The sequence below is a fragment of the Vigna umbellata genome, chromosome 4, assembly GCF_029865625.1.
Source record: "Vigna umbellata cultivar VRB3 chromosome 4, Vumbellata_1.0, whole genome shotgun sequence".
Lineage (NCBI taxonomy): Eukaryota > Viridiplantae > Streptophyta > Magnoliopsida > Fabales > Fabaceae > Vigna > Vigna umbellata.
In genome coordinates, this window is record NC_142168.1 from 40,999,697 (window position 1) to 41,024,660 (window position 24,964).

Here is a 24,964-nt window from a genome sequence, read left to right on the forward strand (position 1 = left end):
GATATTTGCCTTTATTCACAGTAAATGAGCTTCCCAACAAGTTTTTTTAATTGAAATATTATTCACACAAATCTTATTATTTCTTAGAAAATCATTTAAATTAAATAAATCTTTAAAAATATTACTAAACCTTTTAATTTTTAGAAAATATTTATATAAAATAAATCTTTTAAAATAATTACTAAACCTTTTTATTTGTTAGAAAATCTTCAAATAAAGCGTTGAAATAAACCATTTTATCTTTCATCATAATCTTTTTAAATAAAGTAAATTTTCTAAATTAAATAATTAACAACCTATTTTATCTCTGACATTACCCCTTTGGTTCTTTATTTAACATCATTGCCTTAGAATACATGTGATTGATTAAATCCATATATCCGTCACTGTTTTAAGAAACATACATGGGTCACTTATGTTGGGCTCCATGGAATCCCACCACCTGGTCATGATCATGGAATCCTTTTCATTCCATGAAGGAAAAGTTGGATTCTCCTGGGACCCTTTTCAAGGATATGAGAAAGGCACCCCTTTCCCTTGGATAGGTTCACACAAGTTATGACCATTTGAGAAATGTATGAAGCTCTAATGCCTTCCAGTTCACTAGTCTTTTTGTGAAAAGCTGGAATCTGCTTTTTGTTGATTTTGGAATAGACGTCGTCTATGCAAATCAGCAACTGGCTGTCTAATGCTTGATTTTACAAAGAAGAGAAAAACAACAATAGTGGCTATTAGGGTGAATTGCAGCAGTTAAGGTTGCTTTGGTAGTATCTGAACAAATGTGTAGGCAACAAGCAATAATTGTGGAATTACTTTTCTTGATTTTAGAAAGAAATAATACATTGGTATTTAATGGAAAAACAAAATCGTAATAAAAGGAAATAAATCTCCTAAAATAAAGGAAATGAATATCTAGAATAAAGGAAGTAAATGTCCTTAAGTAAAGACTAAATCAGGAGCAAATCTACAAAATAAACTCCTGGTCCCAATCCTTTAATTTTAGGGATTTCTTACAATCAATGTATATTTATTATTCAATCAATCTATATTTATTGTATGGTAAATGTCCAATTTGGCACTTGTTTCAACAGATAGGATACCATGTTAAGGAAGAGAGAAAGAAAGAGAGACAAAGAGCTATTGCATTTACAAGGGAGAAAATATAATTACAAAATATTGAGGACACAATTAAAAATTATTTAGTTACCCTATTCTAGGCTAATAACATAATCTTAGAAAGTAAACTTTGAACTTAACTCAATGTTACAAAACCGATCCGATTTGTTATTATGATATTTGCATCCACTTATATATTTGTCTTATCTTTAGTGGAAATAGGATATTCAACATATAGATATAGAATCACCCAATTAATCTTATTATCCACGGTTAAGATATATTTTTAAGATTCAAACACAATCTATGAGCTGAAACCCAAAGATAGGCTAAGTAGAAAACCAATGAATAGTGTAGTACATTTTTAGATTGAAATGCATAATTTTTTTCCGATATTATTCCACATGTTTGGTTTTGTGTTAATTTTGCTTATATATACTCATTCAATAGAAGAATTCAAGAGATTGTTGTTTACTGGTTTTTCATTTATGTGTAATTATTCTTATTGTAGGTCTGGAAAAAGTTCACTCAGTTTGAGCAAACTTATGGGGATCTTGCAAGCATGCTGAAGGTTTCTTCAAATGTTATTATACACTATTCTCCATGCAATCACAAGTTGTTTCTTCAGGGTGTCATGTGCATAATTAGTGTTGAAATAGAAGAAAGAGAAACATAGAATAAAACTGTTAGGTTCCTGGGTTTGGAACCTAACAAGAACTCAATCAAAAGATGGAGACAGAAAGAAACAATGGGTTTCCTGTATTATTCACAGTAAAAGAGACCTATTTACAAGAATGAGTTGGGAGCATAACCTTCCTGGCTGAGGGCATAACCCCTCTCTACAAGCTAAAACGCCTGACTTTACACAAAGTATATTCGATACCCCCTACAGAGTTACAAGAGCTCTATTTATAGCAGCTTTGACCCGCTCCCCCCTTTACAACCGATACCCCCATACCCTTAACTTCTAAACCCATCTATTCTATCATCCTATATCCTAACATTACACCCCGCTGCAGAACAACCTTGTCCTCAAGGTTAGAATCGTAAAATTTGGTCTCTTGGCTCCTCTTCATCATCTTGTTATCATCTGAAGAGAATCCACTGGCTACTGCCCACCAATTCAGGTCGGGAGGCTTAGGTGGTGGCAATTCCTCCTCCATTATCTTCCATTCTTCCTCTTTCCTTCCTATCACCCCCAAATCCCACACCAAGGTCCACGGTTCTACTTCCTTTATTTCTAACAAAGCTTCTTGCTCCCCTCACCTTCTAGCTAGTGTTGGATCCCCCTTGCTGAATACCTTCTTCCCTCCTTGATTGAACACCTTAGTCAATACCGTTCGGTTCTGTCCTTTATTGGTCAACACCGTTCGGTTTCATCCTATAATGGGCAACCCCGTTCGAGTTTCGTCCTTTAATGGTCAAAACCATACCCGTTTGGCCCCCTATCAAACTGTAGTTTATTTATAATGTAAGATAAGGGTTAAACCCTAAATACAGAATGGGCTGAGCCCAATTAACATAAACACACAACTTAACATCTAACACTCCCCCTCAAGCTGGAGCATATAAATCATATGTTCCAAGCTTGTTACAAAGATAGTCAATTCTAGGTCCTCGTAAGGACTTGGTGAATATGTCTGCCAACTGGTTGCTTGAGTTAACGAACTCAGTCTTGATATCTCCGGATATGATTTTTTCTCTAATAAAATTACAATCAACTTCAATGTGCTTGGTTCTCTCATGGAAGACAGGGTTAGAGCTAATATGAATAACAGCTTGATTATCACATATAAGTGTCATGTGAGTGACATCTCCAAATTTCAATTCACTAAGTAATTGTTTAAGCCACACAAGCTCACAAGTAGCAGATGCCATAGCTCTATATTCTGCTTCTGCGCTGGACCTTGCCACAACACTTTGCTTCTTACTTTTCCAAGATATCAGGTTGCCACCAATAGAGACACAATATCCAGAAGTAGACCTCCTATCAGAAGGGGAACCAGCCCAATCAGCATCTGAATAGCAAACGATTTTTGTATCGTTGTTAGGACCATATAGCAAGCCTTTTCCAGGTGATCCTTTAATATACTTCAGTATGCGAACAACTGCATCCCAATGGTCTTCACATGAGGAGTTTAGAAATTTTCTCACCACACTAACTGCGAAGGAAATGTCAGGACGCGTAACAGTAAGATAGTTTAATTTACCAACTAATCTTCTGTACCATTCAGGATCTGAGAAAGGCTCCCCCTGATTTGGTAGGAGTTTGATGTTAGGGTCCATAGGTGTCTCAACAGATTTAGAGTTCATTAACCCTGTTTCCTCCAAGATGTCTAACTCATACTTCCTCTGAGATATGACAATACCAGCATTGGATTGTGCTACTTCAATACCCAAAAAGTACCGGAGTTTGCCAATATCTTTGGCTTGAAAATGATGACAAAGGTGTTGTTTCATCTGAGAGATGCCAAGATAGTCGCTTCCAGTGAGAACAATATCATCGACATACACTATTAAGTAGATACATCCAACACTTGAGTGGCGATAGAACACTGAATGATCCGCTTCACTGCGAGACATACCAAATTGTTGAACAACACAGCTGAATTTACCAAACCAGGCCTGAGGAGACTGTTTTAGGCCATATAAGGATTTGCGAAACTGACATACCAATCCAGATGACTCCCCCTGAGCAACAGAGCCAGGCGGTTGCTCCATATAAATTTCTTCATGCAAATCACCATTAAGGAAAGCATTTTTGACATCAAGTTGGTAAAGAGGCCATTGTCGAAGAGCGGCCATGACAATGAATATTCGATACCCCCTACAGAGTTACAAGAGCTCTATTTATAGCAGCTCTGACCCGCTCCCCCCTTTACAACCGACACCCCCATACCCTTAACTTCTAAACCCATCTATTCTATCATCCTATATCCTAACAAAAACCCTAATGTGTATTAACCACGTAAGGTTATGCATTTATAAATAGAAAAATGATGAGCCTAAGCTTGTTATATCTAACATTTCCCCTCAAACTGATACATATAAATCGTATGTACTAAGTTTGTTAGAAATATATTCAATTCTAAGTCTCCAAAAATATTTTGCTAACCAATCACTTGAGTTAACAAACTTAGTCTCTATGTCTCCAAATAAAATCTTTTTTTGAATAAAATAACAATCAATCTCAATGTGTTTAGTCTTTTCATGAAAGATAGAGTTAGTGCTAATATGAAGAGCAACTTCATTGTTGTATACAAGTGTCATTTGAGTGACATCTCCAAATTGAAATTCTTTTAAGTAATTGTTTAAGTCAAACATGTACACAAGTGCCTAATGTCATAGTTCTATATTCTGATTCTGCACTAGATCTTGCTACAATAAATTGTTTCTTGCTCTTCCAAGAAATCAAGTTACCTCCACTGATTCACAATATTCAGAAGTAGATCTTCAAACAGAAGGAGATCCTGCACAATCAACATTTGAATGGCGGACAACTTTAGTATTAGTACAATGACCATATAGCAAACCTTTTTTAGGAGATCCTTTAATGTACTTTAATATACAAATGACTACATTCCAATGATCTATACATAAGGAATTAAGAAATTGATTCACCAAAGTGACCTCAAAGGAAATTTTAGGACGAATAACAATAATATAATTTAATTTTCCAACTAATATTGTGTACTTCTCAAGATATGAGAGAGGCTCCTCTTGGTAGGAGTTTGGTATTGGGATCTATGGGTGTGTCAAGATTTTGAGTTCATTGACCCGTTTTCCGCTAAAATATCCAATGCATACTTCCTTTGAGATATAACCAAGGTTATCAAACTTGAGAGTTTATGTAAACTCGCAAAAGCTTCATAAACTTAGATCGTGGACTCGAATCGTAAATTGGTAAGAGTTTACTTCGTATAAGTTTTGTTAAAATATTTATAAATAAGATAATGATTTATTGATATATGAGGTTATAATTTTTTTTTTATATTTTTTAGTATAATATTATTATTAGTTATCATATTATATATTATTTTTAAATATTTTTCTAATATTATTGCACTTTAATCATCACTCTAGTTGATTATATATTTTATTATTATTATGTTTTACTAGAAAAAAGTTAGATCTTCAAATTAAGGTTCAATAATCTAAAATAGTAAGAGAGAAGATCTTAGTAATCTTAGTTTATTGGAAGTTGCCGAAGCTTGTGGGATGAATTTTCCTCGGCCAAGGTGGCGGCTGGAAGGGGTAGACTTTGACTGACCCATGAGAATAGTCTCCGAAAACTGTGAAAACTCTACTTTTTGTTCCTTTTGCTTTATCTGCTTTTTGTTGGGAAGTTCTTTTTTTTGTGCAGATTGCAATTGGAATTTGATAGTAGATTAGATGTTTCTACATCATAGTTTGATAGGATTATCTGTAAACATGGTATCAAAGCCAAATTAGAGCCTATCCTAGCGAGATTTGTGTGAACATATTGTTCCACCCGCTATCGTGCTACTATCGGAAATCCATTAATATCTAGTCTACGCTCAAGATGTATATACCTCGGCGTGAGGGGTGTGTGTTGGAAGTCCCACATCAACTAAAAATAAGGTTAATTTATAGTATATAAGGGGGGTGCAAACCTCATCTTACAAGCCGGTTTTGTGGGGTTGAGTTAGGCTTAAAGTCCACTTTTTAACAATAACATTTCTAGAAATAAGTTCTTGAGGGTGGCAAGAAAATGCTTTTAAAATCATGTCCATGATATGTACATGGAAGGGCTGTAATCAACCTTTTCTAAAACATTCTAATGAGTGTACTTTTGTAGTTGCTTATGACTGTAGAATGGATTAAACATGGAAGGGCTGTAATCAACCTGTAATTTATGATTTATCCTTGTCAAATTATGTAGGTTGAGCAAAGAAGGAAAGAAGCACTTTCTTGTGGGGTTAAGTTAGGCTTAAAGTCCACTTCTTAAGAATAACATTTCTAGAAATAAGTTCTTGAGGGTGGCAAGAAAATGCTTTTAAAATCATGTCCATGATATGTACCTTTTCTAAAAAATTCTAATGAGTGTACTTTTGTAGTTGCTTATGACTGTAGAATGGATTAAACATGGAAGGGCTGTAATCAGCCTGTAATTTATGATTTATCCTTGTCAAATTATGTAGGTTGAGCAAAGAAGGATTTCTTGTAAGGTTGAGTTAGGCTTAAAGTCCATTTAATAATAACATTTCTTGAAATAAGTTCTTGAGGGTGGCAAGAAAATGCTTTTAAAATCATGTCCATGATATGTACCTTTTCTAAAATATTCTAATGAGTGTACTTTTGTAGTTGCTCATGACTGTAGAATGGATTAAACATGGAAGGGCTGTAATCAGCCTGTAATTTATGATTTATCCTTGTCAAATTATGTAGGTTGAGCAAAGAAGGAAAGAAGCACTTTCTGGAGCTGAAGATGGAACAGCATTAGAGAGTTCTCTGCAAGACATTGTATCACGATACAGTTTCATGGATTTGTGGCCGTGCTCTTCTAATGATCTTGATCATTTAGCTCGGCAAGAGGTACAACTCAGTTGTATATTTTTTGAGATAAATAGTATGCTTGTGGTCAAGCACTAACTCTCCAATAGGCTTAAGTCATTGGGTGAAGACTCAAATGGTTTTATATCTAATATGGCTCATCACTCAAACACCTTTTAAGCTTTAATGGTAGACAATACCTAGGCCTACCATATACTGTGTGGAAGTTCAACCTTTACACAGAAGAATAATGCATCAAGAATCACTGATAAATTTTTATTTAGAACTTGTCACTGGCTGTGCCTTTTTACCTTTGGTTGTGCCTATTTAGTAAATGGTCTGGAGGAATTATTAAGTATTAAGTATTGAGATACAAATGCGAATTTTGAACTAAAGCATTTGAATAAGGGATGTTTGTGTTCAAAAGCCTAATGAGTTTAATAAAATTAAAGGGAATATTCTCTATAAGATATTTTAATCGGTTCTGATCTTAGGCTTCTCTCGTCATATTGCAAAATTCCGAAAGCTAGCTCATGAGGTGAGGGTTTAACCCTATACACATTGTTTTGGTCATTTTGGTAGTCAATGTGGGATATGCCAATATTATGAAACCAGGACTAGTCTATGATGTTGCAAATTGTTAACAAGGGAAATTGATCGACCTACGCATTTTAATGACAGTGCTTTGATCCTTTCGAATTGAACCAACCTGTTGGACTCTATCTCTATATTAACAATGTGCATATCATCTATTATGTCAAATCATGAATCACTAAGTCATTTTAATGAAATTGCTTTGATCCTTTCAAATTGAACCGACCTGTTGGACTTTATCCCTATATTAATAATGTGCATGATCATCAAGGACATAAAATCATGAATCACAAGTGCAAATTTTAAATCTTGAATTGTTAATTGTAGGGTTAAAATATTGAAAGGTAAGTCAAAGTTATCACATAAATGATGTTGAGTAATGATAATGTTAAATTAGGTATTGACAAAAGAACTTATTATATGTCTTACAAAACTGAATCATGCATGAATGATTGTGTGAAGCTTCTATATTAGAGAACGGAAAACAGAATGAAATCGTGTTGTGTAGTGTACAGAATAAGTGAGTGTAATTGTCAACCTCTTTAGACGAATGAATAAAAGTAGAACATCGGGATATTAAGTATTTAGTCATACTCCAATTTATTTTCATATTTTATGTGTCTATAACTCTTCAATTTCTTTTATGTGAAATGATTAAAGCAAAATTAATGAAAAGCTAAATTTTGTAATTTGTGTTGTGATGTGAAATCACAATTGACTTACAATTCATCCAAGGATACAACTTCATTGGCTTGCCCAGTTGTAGCAATTTGTGTAATATGGATTGCAAATGATTAGATTTTAATGTGATGATTGTATTAGTCGTCATCAAATCACTAATCTATACCATTTTCCTTTACTAGTTTGCCAACATTAGCCTGCCTCTCTTGAATTGTTCTGTTTTTGTGTTCTATTCAGTAATTCAATTTTCATTTCTATCTCTTCAGTGGCTTACCAAAAATATCAATAAGAAAGTAGAGAAGTGTATTTTGGCTAATGGAACGATTCTTATAGGTACTGACATTATATTCATTCAAACGTTTAGTTTTTACATATTACTATATGGTGAATGCTGAAATGGTAATGCAGATAAGACATCTATGACAAACATTTCAACTACATCACCAAAGATCGTTTATCCCGATACTTCAAAGATGGTGATCTATGATCCGAAGCATACACCTGGTACATAACCCATCCTATTTAAAATTTGATTACTTTTTAGCAATAAGCATTTTATAAAGTTACAGGAATAATGTGGGTTTAATCCCACCCACACATACTGATTTATATATGAATAGAGATATAGAAAGCGTTATTTAAATGTTGTTTGTCTAGCACAGACCACATGGTATGTATTTATACCAATTTACAAAATAAAAAATAATAAATAATTGCCTAATAATAAGGAATCAATTATCCTAGTTTCGGAAACTCCCTTTAAACAAGTCCGGAAGGTTTCTTCATATAAATTTCTTCCTGCAAATCTCCATTGAGGAAAACATTTTTCACATCAAGTTAATAAAGAGGCCATTTTTGAAGAGTTGTCATGGCTAGAAATAAACGAACAAAAACCATTTTTTCCACTAGAGAAAAAAATATCACCATAATTCAATCCTAAAATTTATGGGTAACCTTTGGTCATAAATCGAGCTTTAAGGTAATTAATAGTACCTTCAGGACTAACTTTGATAGCAAAATCCCACTTGCAACCAACAACAACTTTTCCAAATAGGACGAGCTCTCAAGTTCCACTATTTTGAAGAGCACTTAGTTCATCTAGCAAGGCTTGACACTAATTAGAAATGGTAAGGCACCACTCATAGATTTAGGAATGGACACAAAAGAAATAATGAAAGGCATGTATAAAAAGGTGAAGATAATTTATGGTAACTCAAAGCAATATAATGTGGAGAGTGATTATGAGTAAAACGTATATCTTTATGGAGGACAAAATAGTTGGTACTTGAAGTGAGTCACTTGGTGGTTGTTGGGAATGATATCTTCAACTATAAACCTGAAGTAGTAGTGGAGGAGAATTTGATGGTGGACTAAGCACAACTGGAGGATCCCAGACAATAGGAATATTAACCGTAGTGGATGCAAACACATCAGAAGAAGGAGAAGGATCCTTAAATTAAAAAGAAGACTCATTGAAGGTGGCAACTGTGGAAATAAAATAGTGGTTAAGAGAAAGAGAGAACCACCTATATCCTATTTTTGATTGAGTAAATCCAAAAAAATCACATTTGTGTGATCTAGGAGATAACTTATCAAGACCAAGATTAAAGGTAACATGTAGTAAGAATAACATCACCCCAAAAAATTAAGCAACCTCACCATGAATTAAAATGTGCGAGTTGTTTCAACAAGATATCTATTTTTGCGCTTAGCCACCCCATTTTGTTGAGGTGTATAAGCGCATGAAGTTTGATGAAAAATGCCATAAGAAGTCATAAAATGTTTAAAAGAATGAGAAATGTACTCACTACCATTATCACTTCACAAAGTTTGAATAGAGATTTCAATCTGAGTTTTAATTTCGTTATAAAAGGATTAAAATGTAAAAAATAATTTAGAACAATTTTTCATCAAAAACAACAAAGTGTATATGGAATAATCATCAATAAAAAGTAATAAAATACTGAAAATCTAAATTAGACTTAGTACGACTAGGTCCCCAAATGTTAGAGTGAACTAATGCAAAAGGTGACGAAGCATGTTATGAGGCACTCCGAGAAAAGGAATTACGACTATGTTTCCCTAACTAACATGATTCATAATAAATTAGATAAATTTGACAAACTTGGAACAAGTTGCTACAATCTGGCAAGACTAGGATGACCTAACAAAGTATGAAAGGATGGAGACTCCATAACTGTGCCAACATATGTAGAAGGATGAAGATGATAAAGGCCATGAGACTCACATTCGATGCAAATTATCTATATTGAACTCCGGTCCTATAAACAAACAAAATTTTTGGTGAAAGAAATAACACAATCAAGAGAACGGGTTAGACAACTAATGGATAATAAGTTAAAGGGGGACCTAGGGACATAAAAAACATTATCAATGGTTAAAGATGAAAAAAGATTAACAATACCAACACCACGAGATAAGACCTTAGACCCATCGACCATTGTAACCTTAGGTAAATTATCCGAAGAGGATTAAGAAGAAAACAAAGATTTGTTACCAGTATATGATCTGTGGAACTTGAGTTAAGAACCCAAGGTTCAAGAGAAGAAGTTTGAGTTAGGCCAACAAAAGATATACTTGGGCGTGCAATAGAAATAGTGGAACTATAGTTTTGATGATCCTTATACCATTTGAGAAATTCATTGAAAAGAGCAAATTGGTCTCTGCTATTAGAAGAGGCAGAGGAAGAAGCCATGGAGAGAGAAAAAAAACCCTAAAAAACCAAGGTTCTCCCATCAAGGCAATAAGCACGAATACTGAAAGAGGAGAAGGAGGCGACCTCAGTGCAGTTGATAGTTGTCCATATGATACAATCCTATCCAGAATAGAGTTTGATCATTTATCAATTTGATTCCTCCCATAGCATAAATAAAAAAAATCAAAGAAGAATGCGAAAACAAGACAAAGATGAAAATGCCAGAATCTAACAGAGTGATGAGTCAATGAAGATTCACTATTGAAGTTCTTTTGAATAAAGTGTCAATCTATCTTTGTGTTTGGTCATATCATGTTGAACTGGATTGTGAGTAATGCTAATAGCTGATGCAACTTTAAGATCATTTAGAATATTTATCAACCATAATTCACACACTACATGTACCATAGCTCAAAATCTAGTCTTTGCACAAGACCTTGCAATGACATTTTATTTCTTCTCCAAGTTACTGAATATCCTGAGGTGGATTTCTGTTAGGTTCCTTTATGCAAGGAACCGAACAGCAGCAAATAATACTCACACACACTCAACAGTATAAGAAATATGTATGTATATGTATTGATATTTCCTCTGTAATGATAAGAAAAGATGAATACAGGTATCTCACTCTCCCCCAAGGAAGCCTCCCTTCCTCCACTGGCCAAGAGGTCCAGTCTTAATTCCAAAATCCAAAAATCCCCTACCTCTCTCAAACCATTTGTTATTTATACTCTCTCTCTCTTCTAACAAACTCACCCTCTCTCCTCTAACTGATTTCCCCTCTACCCGCCACTAACTCTCTCTTCTTTTATTCCTCCTCATATACACTTTTAATGGTCTAACATTACCCTCCTCCCCAAGATCAACCTTGTCCTCAAGGTTGAAATCAGGGAACTGCTGTCGAATGTATTGTTCCTCTTCCCAAGTAGCTCCATCCAACCCACCGTCTTGCCATTGTATTAGAACTTGGGGAATTTCCTCTCCTTGTTGCAGCTGGTTTCTGCGCTCTAATACCTTTAGAGGTGTGTACATAGGGTTGTCAACCTGCAGTTCAGTGGGAAGCTGCCCTTCCACCGAATGATCCCCTATAGCTAGCTTCAATTGGGAAACATGAAAAACAGGGTGGATTCTTGATGTTGTAGGTAACTGCAAGCGAAAAACAACTGGTCCTAATTGTTTCTCCACCAAAAATGGTCCATAATACCGTGCAGAAAGTTTTGGGTGTAAGCGTGTGGGCATAGAAGTTTGTCTATGAGGCTGGATTTTCAAGAATACCCAATCTCCCTCCTTAATCTTGGTGTCCATTCTCTTCCTGTTGGCATAGTGGGTCATCTGATCTTGAGCTCTGGCCAGATGATATTTAAGTTGTGTCAAAGCCTCATCTCTTGTTTGTAAGTCTTGTGCAACGACTTCCACCACTGTTTCACCAGGAATGAAACGTGTGAGAGTTGGAGGGGGTCTTCCATACACAGTTTCAAAAGGTGTGCATTTTGAAGCTCCTTGGTAACTAGTATTGTACCAATATTCCGCCCAAGGCAAGACTATACTCCAATTTTTTGGTTGTTCAGAACTAAAGCAACGCAAATACGTTCCCAGCACCCTATTCAGCACCTCCGTTTGGCCATCTGACTCTGGATGATAAGCAGTACTCATGTTCAACTGAGTTCCCTGCAGGCGGAAAATCTCCTGCCAAAAAACACTCATGAATGTTGAGTCGCGATCACTTACAATGGTCATGGGTATCCCGTGAAGCCGAATCACTTCCTTCACCAACAATGCAGCGATGGATCTGGCTGTATAAGGGTGTTTGACTGGGATGAAATGGCCATATTTACTAAGTCTGTCCACTACCACCAATATAGTATCAAACCCCTGAGATTTGGGTAATTTTACAATGAAATCCATACTAATCTCCTCCCAAATGGCTTTGGGTATTGGCAAAGGCTGCAACAATCCTTGGGGAGAAGCTGCCAAGTATTTATGTTGTTGGCATATGAGACATGCAGCCACAAAATCTGTAACAGTTTTCTTCATTCCTATCCAATGCAAAGATTGGGCCACCCGTCTATAGGTTCTGTAAACCCCAGAATGCCCTCCCGTGACACTACTATGGAATTCAGCCAACAAGCGAGGGATCCAAACAGATTTTGCTGATAATACAAGTCTCCCCTTGTAATGTAATCTTCCATGTTCCAACGTATAAGCTGGATGAGAGTTAGGGTCTACCCTTAATTCCTCCAACACTTTCTGCAAACTCTCATCTTTTTCCACCTCCTCCATGAGCTCTTGAAATTCAAGCCAATATGGTCGTGATATCATCCGTAGCATCTTATCTGTTTCCTCCTCCTCCATGCCTTTTCTGGATAACCCATCCGCCACATGATTGGAAGCACCTGTCCTATATTTGATTTCAAATTTGTACCCCAAAAGTTTAGCTAGCCAATTTTGTTGACTTTGAGTTGTGATGCGTTGTTCCAGTAAATAACGCAAACTCTTCTGATCAGTAAAAACAACAAACTTCTGACCCAATAGATACGGCCTCCAATGTTGTATAGCAAGCACAAGTGCCATTAATTCCTTCTCATAAATGGACTTGGTTAAGAAGAGTCAGATAACGCCTTACTAAAGAAGGCTATGGGTCTGTTTTTCTGGGACAAAACAGCCCCAACGTCTGTACCCGAAGCATCACATTCTACAACAAAGGGTTGCTCAAAATCAGGGAGAATCAACACTGGAGCTGTAGTCACTGCCTCTTTAAGCTTCTGCAGTGCCATGGCCCCCTCTTTAGACCATTTAAACATTCCTTTTTTCAACAAATCAGTAAGGGGTTTAGCCATTTTTCCATAATCTCTAATGAACCTGCGATAATACCCAGTTAATCCAAGGAACCCTCTTAACTCCTTGATGTTTCTGGGTTCTCGCCATTCCAAGACAGCTGCCACCTTCTCCCTGTCCATCTCCACCCCTGCTGCCGATATCTTGTGCCCCAAATATCTCACTTGTCTTCTCCCAAATTCACACTTTTTTTTGTTTGCAAAAAGTTCATGTTCAGCCAAGACTTTTAAGGCTTGAGTGAGGTGTTGAGAATGCTCCTCCCAAGTCTTGCTATAGATAAGTATATCGTCAAAAAATACTAACACGAACCTCCTCAATAGCGGCCTTAAAATTGAATTCATCATGTCCTGGAATGTGGCTGGTGCATTTGTTAATCCAAAGGGCATCACAAGGAATTCATAATGCCCTTGATGTGTCCGAAAAGCAGTTTTTGGAATGTCTTCCCTCTTCATTCTTATCTGATGATACCCAGCCTTTAAATCAATTTTAGAAAAATATGACGCACCTTGAAGTTCATCCAGCAGCTCCTCAATGGCTGGAATGGGATATTTATCAGCCACTGTTACTCTGTTTAATGCCCTATAATCCACACAAAACCTCCAACTTCCATCCTTCTTTTTTACCAATATCACATGACTAGAGTAGGGACTGTTACTGGGCCTAATAATGCCCAAATTCAACATCTCTTCCACCTGACGCTCTATCTCAGCTTTCATTCCATGGGGGTACCTGTATGGCCTCACATTGACGGCCTCACTACCCTCTTTTAAAGGGATTCTATGATCCACTCTCCTCTCGGGTGGGAGGCCTTGGGGGTCTCGGAATACCCCTTCAAAAGCACTCAGAATTTGTTCCAGCTCTACCTCCTCCTCTTGCATTAAGCCACTCTCTTCCGTCTTCTCATTCACCAATTCTGTTTGGCTTAAGCTCCATACTAAAGACAGCATTTCAATCCCTTTTTCTTTTATAAGAGCTTCAGGAGTCACCACCCTACGTGTCAATGATGGATCCCCCTTTACCTCCACTTCTCTTCCTCCATGCGCCACCTTCATGATGAGCTGTCCCCAATCTACTTTGATCTCTCCTAGGGAGGATAACCAGGTCATTCCCAATATTATGTCCACACCGCCTAATTCAAAGAGATATAACTTATCTCTAACTTCTAAGTTTTCTAATAACACCGAGACTCCTGTGCAATACCCGCTGGTTTCTTTCCTTTGTCCATCCCCTAAACACACTTTATAAGGGCGTGTGTCGGTGCATTCCAGACCCAGCTCTTCCACCAATCGGGTGGATATAAAACTATGGGTAGCTCCACTGTCAATAAGCACCAGAACTCTCTTCCCCTGCACCCAACCTTGCAGTTTCATCGTGTTCGATTGCGAGAGGCCACCCGCGGACAATCCCGACAACTCCATAGCCTTATGTTCTACTTCGACACTTGCCTCCGCTTCTTCATCTTCATCCTCCTCCGCCAATATCATCACCCGCATGCTCCGTTCAGCGCAACGATGACCTGGATTGTAAGGTCCGCCGCAGTGGAAACAACGTCCTTCTTCTCGCCGCTTCATGTATTCTTGATAAGGCAGGGTCCGAATGCCTCGTCCCGCGGTTCCTCCTCCACTGTTACCAGCCTTCAAAGCCATAGTATTCACACTAGCGTCCTTCTTCATTCCTTGCCCTCCGCCGCCATTCACCGTTCCCTCTGACGGTCCGCGAAACGTTTCTGTCCTTGCCACCGTCCCTGAACTCGCGGAATATCTTCCCCACGTCGCTCCGCCTCTTCCTCCCACTCCACTACTTCCTCGCGACGTCCATCCCACTTGTTCGATGTCCCTAGCTCTCTCCATCGCCGTCAACAAATCGCGTGGGTCATGCGGTCTCACAGCGTTTCGTAATCCCTCTTGCAAACCCGCGAAAAAATATCCCAGCAATTGGTCTTCGGTTACTCCGGTCGCCTGCGCCACGAGTACCTCAAACTCCTGGATATACTCATCGACGCCCCCTCTCTGTCGCACCGCGGCCAACTTCTCAAAGACGGTTCCCCTAATTAATCCGTCGAACCTCCTCGTCAACGCCTCCGTGAATGCCTTCCATGTTGGATGTCGGGTTTTCTTCCGCCAGAAGCGGAACCAGTAGTTAGCGCTTCCGTCCATGCAGATATACACTAACTTCATCTTCTCTTTCTCCGTCACTCCTTGGATGTCAAAAAATTTCTCAGCCTTCGCTATCCATCCCGTTGGATCAGTACCTTCAAAAGTTGGAAGCTCAACTCGCTTCATCCAACTGCGTTGTACGTCGTTCCGGTCCTCCTCCGATTCTTCATCAGAGCTCTCTGTCGACCTTCGTTCTCGATCACCCTGGACGGAATTTCGACTCCCCTCAGAACTCCTATCGCGGGTTCCAGAACGTCTTCCGAGGGCTCGTCGAAACTCGAGAGTCATCGCTCGCATTTTTGCCTTCAACTCCTCCATTGTCGACTCCACAGCCACCATTCGCCCCTCCATTCTTCTCCGATCACGCGCACTCCTCTTCCCTCCGAAATGATCCGGCAGGTCGGACCAAATCTGTTAGGTTCCTTTATGCAAGGAATCGAACAGCAGCAAATAATACTCACACACACTCAACAGTATAAGAAATATGTATGTATATGTATTGATATTTCCTCTGTAATGATAAGAAAAGATGAATACAGGTATCTCACTCTCCCCCAAGGAAGCCTCCCTTCCTCCACTGGCCAAGAGGTCCAGTCTTAATTCCAAAATCCAAAAATCCCCTACCTCTCTCAAACCATTTGTTATTTATACTCTCTCTCTCTTCTAACAAACTCACCCTCTCTCCTCTAACTGATTTCCCCTCTACCCGCCACTAACTCTCTCTTCTTTTATTCCTCCTCATATACACTTTTAATGGTCTAACAATTTCCTATCTGTAACAAACCCTGCATAATCTGTGTCAATGTGCACTTTATTAGTGCTATATCTAAGTTAGATTTTATTTTTTAACCTTGTAATGGTTGTGCCACTTCATCACTGCTCTGGACTGCTCCATACTTTATTTTTAGTTGTTGTAGTTATTAGTAGGTTACACTGTTTCGTAACCATCAATAGATGTTTATTAACCGTCAGTAAGTGCCACTTCATCAATAGCATGTAATTCCTTTTCAATGACAATGTACTACACTTAATTTTTTGTATATTTGCAGTCACAAGACTGACTATTCATGGATTCCAGATTATGCATTTCCTCTTTGTGATCAAACTCTAAAATGGTATTGAGATCCAGTTGTTGTACATAATTGCTGATCCAAATTCCCTCCCATCCCCACCCAGTTTTTTTCCAATTTCTATGGTATTAAATTAGATGAATCCAATTACCTAGCAGGTTGAACAAGTCCCTTAAGAACAAGTCCAAGTCGGAGTTTTTGGGTCAACTCATGCTGGCATTGGTGACTAGTAAAACCTGATGAATATGTTGATTCTATTCTTGAAGGTCTTCTACCAAAATATGTTGTAGTCATTTCAGTTTTTGAAATTAAGTTTGAAACACCTTTGATCATTGAGGTGGAGGCTCTCCTTGCTCATAAGTTATCCACCAAGCAACACTGGAAAAACCTTTTTCCTCCTTCAATCCATTACTCGGTGGTGCCCATAGTTCTCGTGGATATGGTCATGGTGGTTGTCTCACTAACTTTCAATGTTAGATCTGCCTCAAATATGGTCACACTTCTAATGTATGATTTTTTTGTTTTGATTTAGTGTATCAACCCTATGAATCTTTGATTCTCTATGATTGAGCCACTAATCAACCTTTCCACATCTCGGCCACAACCTCCAATCCTTCATCTCAATCCCCTTTTTTGGCCACTCGTGCTAGCTCCTTGTTCTGCCTGTCTTGCCTCCACTCCTGATCCTGCTACTACTTGGATCCCTGATTCTAGAGCCTTCTTCCATGTTATTGGAGACTCTCAAAATATTCAACAGTTCAAGCAATTTGATCAAATTTACATTGGCAATGGTAAAGGTTTGAATGTTCTTAGTTCTACTTCTACGTGTTTTAGCCATCCTACCAACTCAAATTTTTCTTTCTATCACTATTGTTAAGAAGTGAACTTTAAGTCTAATTCAATCACACAAAACTAACTTGTAAGGTGAGGTTTGCATCCACTTATATATGGTAAACTGACACTAGTCAATGTGGGACTTCCAAAACATCCCCCCTCATGCTAATATACATCTCGAACATGTGACTAGACATTAATTGATGGTTAGATAGCAGGTGGAATAATTAACCCAACAAATAACAAATCTTGTTAGGATAAGTTTAAACCCATGGCTTTGATACCGTGTTAAGAAGTGAATTTTAAGCCTAACTCAACCTCACAAAACCGGCTTGTAAGGTGAGGATTGCATCCATTCAAGTAAACTAGCACTAGGCAATGTGGGACTTCCAACAACTACCAAATATCTCCCTTGTGACAGTAAGTTTGCCCCTGATAAATGCCATTTGAATTTTATCCTCACTATTGTAGTGTTAAATCTCACGCCACCCATGAAATCCATCTCAAAGGCACTATTGGGGTTGATGGTTTATATTCGTTTCCCAATCTCCATGTTCAACATTGTTTCCATTCTGTCTCATGGATCCTCCTCAAGTTCATTGATGTTTCATCCACACTTGTCCAACATCACTATGAGTGTCGCAACTTATTAGATTTTTGAGAATTTGTAGGAAACAAGAAATAATATAGTAGTGTAAGAAAAAGTTAATCCTATGTTCTCATAATGATTAATACAATGAAACAAAACAATTGAGTCTTTCAACATGGCTAGAGAACAAATACTAGAAGGTGACTTATTGATAGCCTCCTTAAGAGATTTCAAAGGTTCAATTTCAGCATGTAGTATACGTATTTCTAAAGTTAGAACATTAACATTGCTTGGTGGAGCTGTCATGCTTAAATAAATAATGGGGATTCCTTGGTAATATGACAAGTTCCAGTGGTGGCAATGACAACAGTAGAGACATTGCGACGAGAATGGCAATAGATCCGACATCGACTTCGTGAAAAGTCCAGCAATTGCTTGAGCAAAGGTTTGGCAGTGGCTCCAACAGACAGCTGATGGGGCACAACAACGATAACAGTTAAAGGAAATGGGTACACTTTAGGCAACCCTAAAAAGAACTATAACTAACATGACAAAGAAAAAATGAAGAAGCAGTACTCTCAAGATCGGAGCTCTGACACCAACTAGGGTCAAAAAGAAAGAAGATTTTATTCAAAATTGATTAATTTGAAATAGTACATCAACGGCAATATATAGAGAACTCTAACCTTAAAGTAATAATTACAAAAAGATCTCTAGAACCTTCTAATAGCTTCTAGCAACGTCTAACAACTTCTAGTAGAACACACACTTAATATCCTACTAACAACACTTTAGATTTTTCTTTTGTGAGGAAAATCCTTGTCACATGAGTGCAATCATGAATAAAGAGACAGACCATTTAGTACTAGATGCGCTAGAATTTGTTGGACATGCTCATACATCATAATGAAGCAAATAAATATGGCATGATGAAACTAACATGCATCGCACTTGAATAACTCAACAATCTCTTTCGAAAATAAATGAAACATAGACTTAAGAATGTCAAATGACATGTGTCCTATATGACAATGGAGAAATGAAATGACAAATCCTCAAAGTATTGTTTCCTGTTTTTTTTTTTTTTTTTTTAATTCCATATTATTTCATTTTCCTCACTTAACAATTTGGAAAAAGGTAGCTAGTTAATTTTCCTATATGCTACTACACCTGGACTGATGCAGGTGCAGGAACTAATGCATTTGATGAAATTCTGAAAGCTACACCACCTGCCTTGGTAGCATTTTTGGCAAATCTACCAGCCGTTGAAGGTACTTTACAAATTTCTTTAAGTGATTTCTTATCCATTTTACTGTATGTATTTCCTGAAATTTTATATGTAATCTGTCATCATTTGGTGAAAAGCCAACTAGGGTGAGTTTTACTTGACTAGCCAATATGAAGAGGTAGTTTATGTTAATGCTCTTTTTTTTTTCTTTGGTTCTTTAATTTATTTCTTCTTTCATCCATATTGTCTATTTCCCTAAGAATATTATTATTACAGAGTTTAAGCAATGCATTTCTGGAGTTTCTGCAACCATGGACCATTTCATTCTTAGATTGTCAATACATAGTGCTATCTACTGAAACTGCCACTGAAGTTTTTCCTGCAGGATTTTATTTGATAAGCTTTGATGAATGTTCCATGAATTCTCATGGTTTTTAAGAAGGGTGTTCATAAAATAATATAGTTTTGATGGATTACAGAATGGTGGAAGCTAAGTGCTTGGTTAAGGAAAAAAATTATATACGAACCTACTTTTCTGGGCTTACCACCACAACTAAATTGTTTCCTTATTATTTGTATTTGAATGCAGTTGAAAAATATGGTTTTAAATTTTCCAGGCCCAACACCAAATGTGGATATTGTGCTATCAATTTGCTTGCAGAGTGATCTACCAACAGGACAAAGTACAAAAACAGGGATTTCAACACAAGTGCAAACTGGGAAAGTGGGGATTCCATCACAGTTGCCAGGAGGTTATGCTCCTGCTACTAGTGAACTTTCTGGTTCAAGCAAGTCTCACCCTGTTGCAAGTGGCGTGTCTTTGAAACCGGGAAGTAATAGGCAATATGGGAAAAGGAAGGAGTCAGACAGTATGTGCATCATCTATTTAGGATCTTATAGATACATTCTTGTTTGTTCATTTTAATTTATATGTGTGCAATATACTTATGTAGAGTTGTGTGTATGTGAGCCATGCGGTGGGACTATTGGAACATCTCTTCAATATGGAATAACCTTACTCTCAATATTGGAACATGTACTATGAATGCTTAACACTATTTGAATCCATATAGAAATTGTCAAAGGCCACATACAAGGTGAGATTAGTCAAAGATGGTGAAACTTGGAGGTTGTTCCATAAACCTCTTGTTGCAACTCTCCATGTGAGAAGGCATTCTTAATGTCTAGTTGGTAAAGTAGTCAACAATAGATGACAACCATTGCAACCAATATATGTGATAGTTATTCAGACCTATAACGAAATAAGCTTTAGAAACTGTAGATCTTTATTCCAACAATACACCAGGTTTCCTCCAATGTGAAGAAATCAAACACATAGTTGAAAAAAGGACTGATTTTATTATATTCTCAATCATAAAAAATACATTCTCATATCCTCTATTTGTAACAATCCAATTCTCCTAAAAAGGAAAATAGGAAAACTAGGTAAACAAAATAAAATAGAAGATTATATATCTATTTTCTCTAATTAGGAAGATTCTAAAGATATCTTCTCTAATTACAACACACATTCAACTTCTGCTTTTTCGAAAGAATCAGACTCTCCATTCCTCCTATTCTTTTCAGAATTTACTAAAGCATAGAAAAAACTTCCAAAACAACCGCCTACACAGACTTTTATAAAAGTTTGAGACAACAAAACCTGTTGTAACTGATTCACACTATGTACCTTGGATGGAATTGTAGTATCCTTTAACAACATTGGAGGGTCCTGGCAAAGAGCTTTAAAAGGGGACATTCGTGTAGAAGCACTGTAGTTAGTATTAAACCATAATTCTGCCCAAGGTAACCATTGTGACCATTTCCTATGATGTGAGCCTGTCATGCAACGTAAATAGGTTTTGAGACAGTGATTCACTACCTCTATTTGGCCATCTGATTGGGGATGGTAGGCTATGCTGAATTTGAGTTTTGTGCCAACCAACTCTCTCCAAAAATTACTAAGTAAAATGTTGTCTCTATCGGATACAATGGTAAAGGGAAAGTCATGGAGCAACACAATTTCTCTGATGAACAAATGTGCAAGAAAGTGGGCATATTTGGTTAATCGATCTACCCCCACCAGAATTGTCTTTCCCATGGACTTTAGGTACGCCACTGATGAAATCCATAGAAATGTCAGACCAAACCTGTGTAGGAATAGGTAAAGCCTGTAACAAGCTTGTTGGAGCGGGGGTTTCAAATTTGTTCTTCTGACACACCTCACATTGTCGGACCCATTCCTTAATGTCCCTCTTCATTCCCTCCAGTAATGGACCCTAACTATGTGCTTAAAGGTGCGAAAATAACCACTATGGCCTCCTGTAGGGGCTCATGCATTTCCTTAATAATTGCTACTAAGCTCGAAGATCCTTTCGGTAACACCAATTTTCCCTTGCAAAACAAATGACCTTGTCGGAGCTCATACCTTTCATGGGATGTAGGGTTTATCATAGAAACCATGCTTGCATCCTGTTTAGATTCCACTTCCCAAGAGTCCCATTGTTCTGGTTGTAGGACAGAAATGGCCATAAAATAGTTTCTATGAGAGAGGGCGTCCCTTTCCAGGTCTGAAACGAATCTCAAAGTCGAATCCAATGAGTTTGGAGGCCCATATGAAATGTTCCTCTGTCAACAATCTTTGATCCGTGAGGAATTTTAGACTTTGCTAGTCTGTGAGAATGATAAAATGGCTGCCCATAAGATAATGTTTCCATTAGACCTAGCAATATTTTTTGTTTGTTGGACATATTGTTCCACCCGCAATTGGGCCAATATCGGACCACCCATAAATGTCTAGTTTCACGCTCGAGATGTATATACCTCAATGTGAGGGTGTGTGCTGGAAGTCCCACATCGATTAGAGATAAGGTCAATTTATAGTATATAAGTGGGTATAAACCTCCCCTTACAAGCCGGTTTTTTGGGGTTGAGTTAGGCTTAAAGTCCACTTCTTAACAGATATGATATGGCCCAAATATTCCAACTGTTGTTGGCCAAAAACACACTTCTTGTTGAGTTTCAATTTGTTCTGATGCAGCACCCTTAGCACCTTTGCCAGATGGTTGATATGGACATCTAAATATGGGCTATAAATAGTTATATCATAAAAATAAAAAACCAGGACAAATTTTTGTAGAAAAGGCATTCGATTCATTAAGGCTTGAAAAGTGGTTGGAGCATTGGTCAAGCCAAAAAGTATAACCAGAAACTCATAATGGCCTTCGTGGTGCAGAAAGTTGTGTTCTCAGTGTCTTGTTACCGCATCAAAATTTGATGGTATCCTGATTTTAAGTCTAGTTTGGAAAACATGGTTGCTTCTACCAATTTATCAATAATTCCTATATGACTGCAATAGGAAATTTATTAGGAATAGTTACCTTGTTTAAAGCCCTACAATCCACACAAAATCTCCATCCCCCATCTTTCTTCTTGACCAAGATAATTGTGTTGGGATAAGGGCTGATGCTTGGTCGGATAATGCCCCCTTGTAACATTTCTTGAACCAAGCACTCAATCTCATTCTTTTGTTGGTGGGAATACTTCTAGGACATCAAATTAGGAATAGAAGCCCCCTGTTGTAGGTGTATGGAGTGATCAAGAGGTTTGGTAGGTGGTAACAATGCTAAATCTTGGACAACTTCTTCATGGGCATCCAGCATTTCCAGAATTTGAGGTGGTCCCAAGTTCCTTAATTACGGCCCATTTGAGAACAAAACTTGCCTCTTGTTTGAAATCGTTCCATAATGTCTTCAAAGTGGATTAAGATTTCTTTAACGTAGGATTTCCCTTCAAAACATGCCCCTCTCCCCCTTTACCTATGGGTAGTCTGAGATTGCCAAAGGTGGTAACTAAGAAATATACATTTGAGAAACTCGGTAAAAAGTTTATCTTTACCTGGAGTAAGATCATGAATAAAATAAGTGCAATTGAATAAATAAAGATGGACAAGATTGAGGGGTCATGTGTGTTTGTACATGTTAGAATCTGATTTATTTATGTTAGAATTATTGTTTTGTTATTAGGTATTTTTTTTTTCCTTATTTAACAGATTATAATTATTGTGAATAATGGAGATATCCCTGAATCATAGGGATCTGGTTGTCTAAGAGTTATTATTGCTTCCTAAAATAGCTTCCTAGCCTTGTATATATGGATTGTATTCTCAACATAATAATAATATAAGATTCTACCCTAAATTGTGAGAGTACAAAATTGAGTACGAAGTCATGTTGCAATTGGAGGACAGATTAGAGCATGCAGTTGATTAAGTAACGGGAGATAAGAATTCCATCACCCTAGTAGCAGAGGGATTTGACCGGTGCCTCAAACTTAAACTTGAGAGCCATTTGCAAGTAACGAAAGGCAAGGAATTGTAATATGATACCATATAGAAAGATTTACAGAAATTTAATGAGCTTACTCATAATCCTCCATCTTTTTGGGCCATTGTTTTCTTTTGTGCCTAGATTTAACCGTGTATATTGTTCACAGTACATGTAAACACCAAACCACCAAGAATACTTAAATGCTGGTGGTTGTAAATTTCATTGTCCTATTTTTCTAATGTGTGTATACTTGTACTGTTAGAGCTTTCTTTATGTTTTTACTCTAAAGTTAAGTTTCCCTCCTCTTATATATGTTATTGTAAAAATGTTTAGGGCAAGAGGATGATGATACCACTACTGTCCAAAGTCAACCACTTCCTCGAGATGCTTTCAGGATACGACAGTATCAGAAAGCTCGAGCCAGCAGTGCTTCTCAAACGGGATCAGTTTCATATGGAAGTGCATTTTCTGGCGATTTATCTGGCAGCACTGGTTGATAAAATATTTTTAAGCATTTATTGGAGGCTGTTGTAAATTAAAAGACCTTCCATGAACTCATATATCACTATCCTTTTGCTTATAGCGTAATGTATAAGTTATGAACATGATGTATATTCAGGGTTCATGCCTCGTCCATTGTCATGTTTACTAAAATCTGACAACGCAAAAGGACTACCATCTTTGCATGAGTATAAGCGCAGCTTTTGGGAGGTTTGATACTTCGAAACAACATGAACTTGCAAGGAAGGATGATACTTGTCAATAATTGCCAGAGTAGAGATTGGTCTTCTGAAACTATTTTCCCCTTGCAGGGATGAAACTAGGTCATCTAAAATAAGATTTACTATATGCACTTTTATTTTGCTATACAACAGAAGGATTCAACTTTTAGTATCATGATTTTACAATATGTCGATATTAAAATTTGTGCCAGTTCATGGCCATTTTTCTATGTTTATTTTATGAGCATGATTAGCACCATACTGTAATCTTGCATCTTGCAAATTAATTAGGATCACAGATTTGAAACACTTTCTTTGCATAGAGCATGATAAGATGCTGAAGATTAAAACCCAATTTCTTATTCTCCATTTAAAATAGGATCTTCCTTCATCCCGTTATTCTCTTTCTACACCCCCAATATATTTGAAGATACCTATTTTGCCCTGTGTTTTTATAATTCAGTCAACCTCTAAAACATCCATTAGTGTCCTTGTGCGTTAATGGTGGTAAAGAATTCTTGAGTATAACTATTGAGTAGTGTTTGGATAGTAGGGCAATTCATAACTGTCGTAAGTGATAA

At 37.3% G+C, this 24,964-nt stretch overlaps 1 protein-coding gene across 2 annotated transcripts in view; it reads left to right on the forward strand.

The window, feature by feature from the left end:
- LOC148200212 (cleavage stimulation factor subunit 77-like) overlaps positions 1-24,619 on the forward strand; it is a 50,890-nt gene extending 26,271 nt beyond the window's left edge. The window contains exons 17-23 of one of the 2 annotated variants that reach the window (XM_088112119.1): positions 1,628-1,687; positions 6,526-6,672; positions 8,172-8,238; positions 8,314-8,409; positions 19,290-19,376; positions 19,951-20,202; positions 23,995-24,619. In XM_088112119.1, coding sequence (XP_087968245.1) covers positions 1,628-1,687; positions 6,526-6,672; positions 8,172-8,238; positions 8,314-8,409; positions 19,290-19,376; positions 19,951-20,202; positions 23,995-24,158 — 873 coding nt within the window. In that variant the 3' untranslated portion in view covers positions 24,159-24,619. Of the gene's footprint in view, positions 1-1,627; positions 1,688-6,525; positions 6,673-8,171; positions 8,239-8,313; positions 8,410-19,289; positions 19,377-19,922; positions 20,203-23,994 lie in introns of those variants that run through there. The other variant, XM_088112120.1, reaches the window with a different exon arrangement.
- Positions 24,620-24,964: the final 345 nt, after the last annotated feature.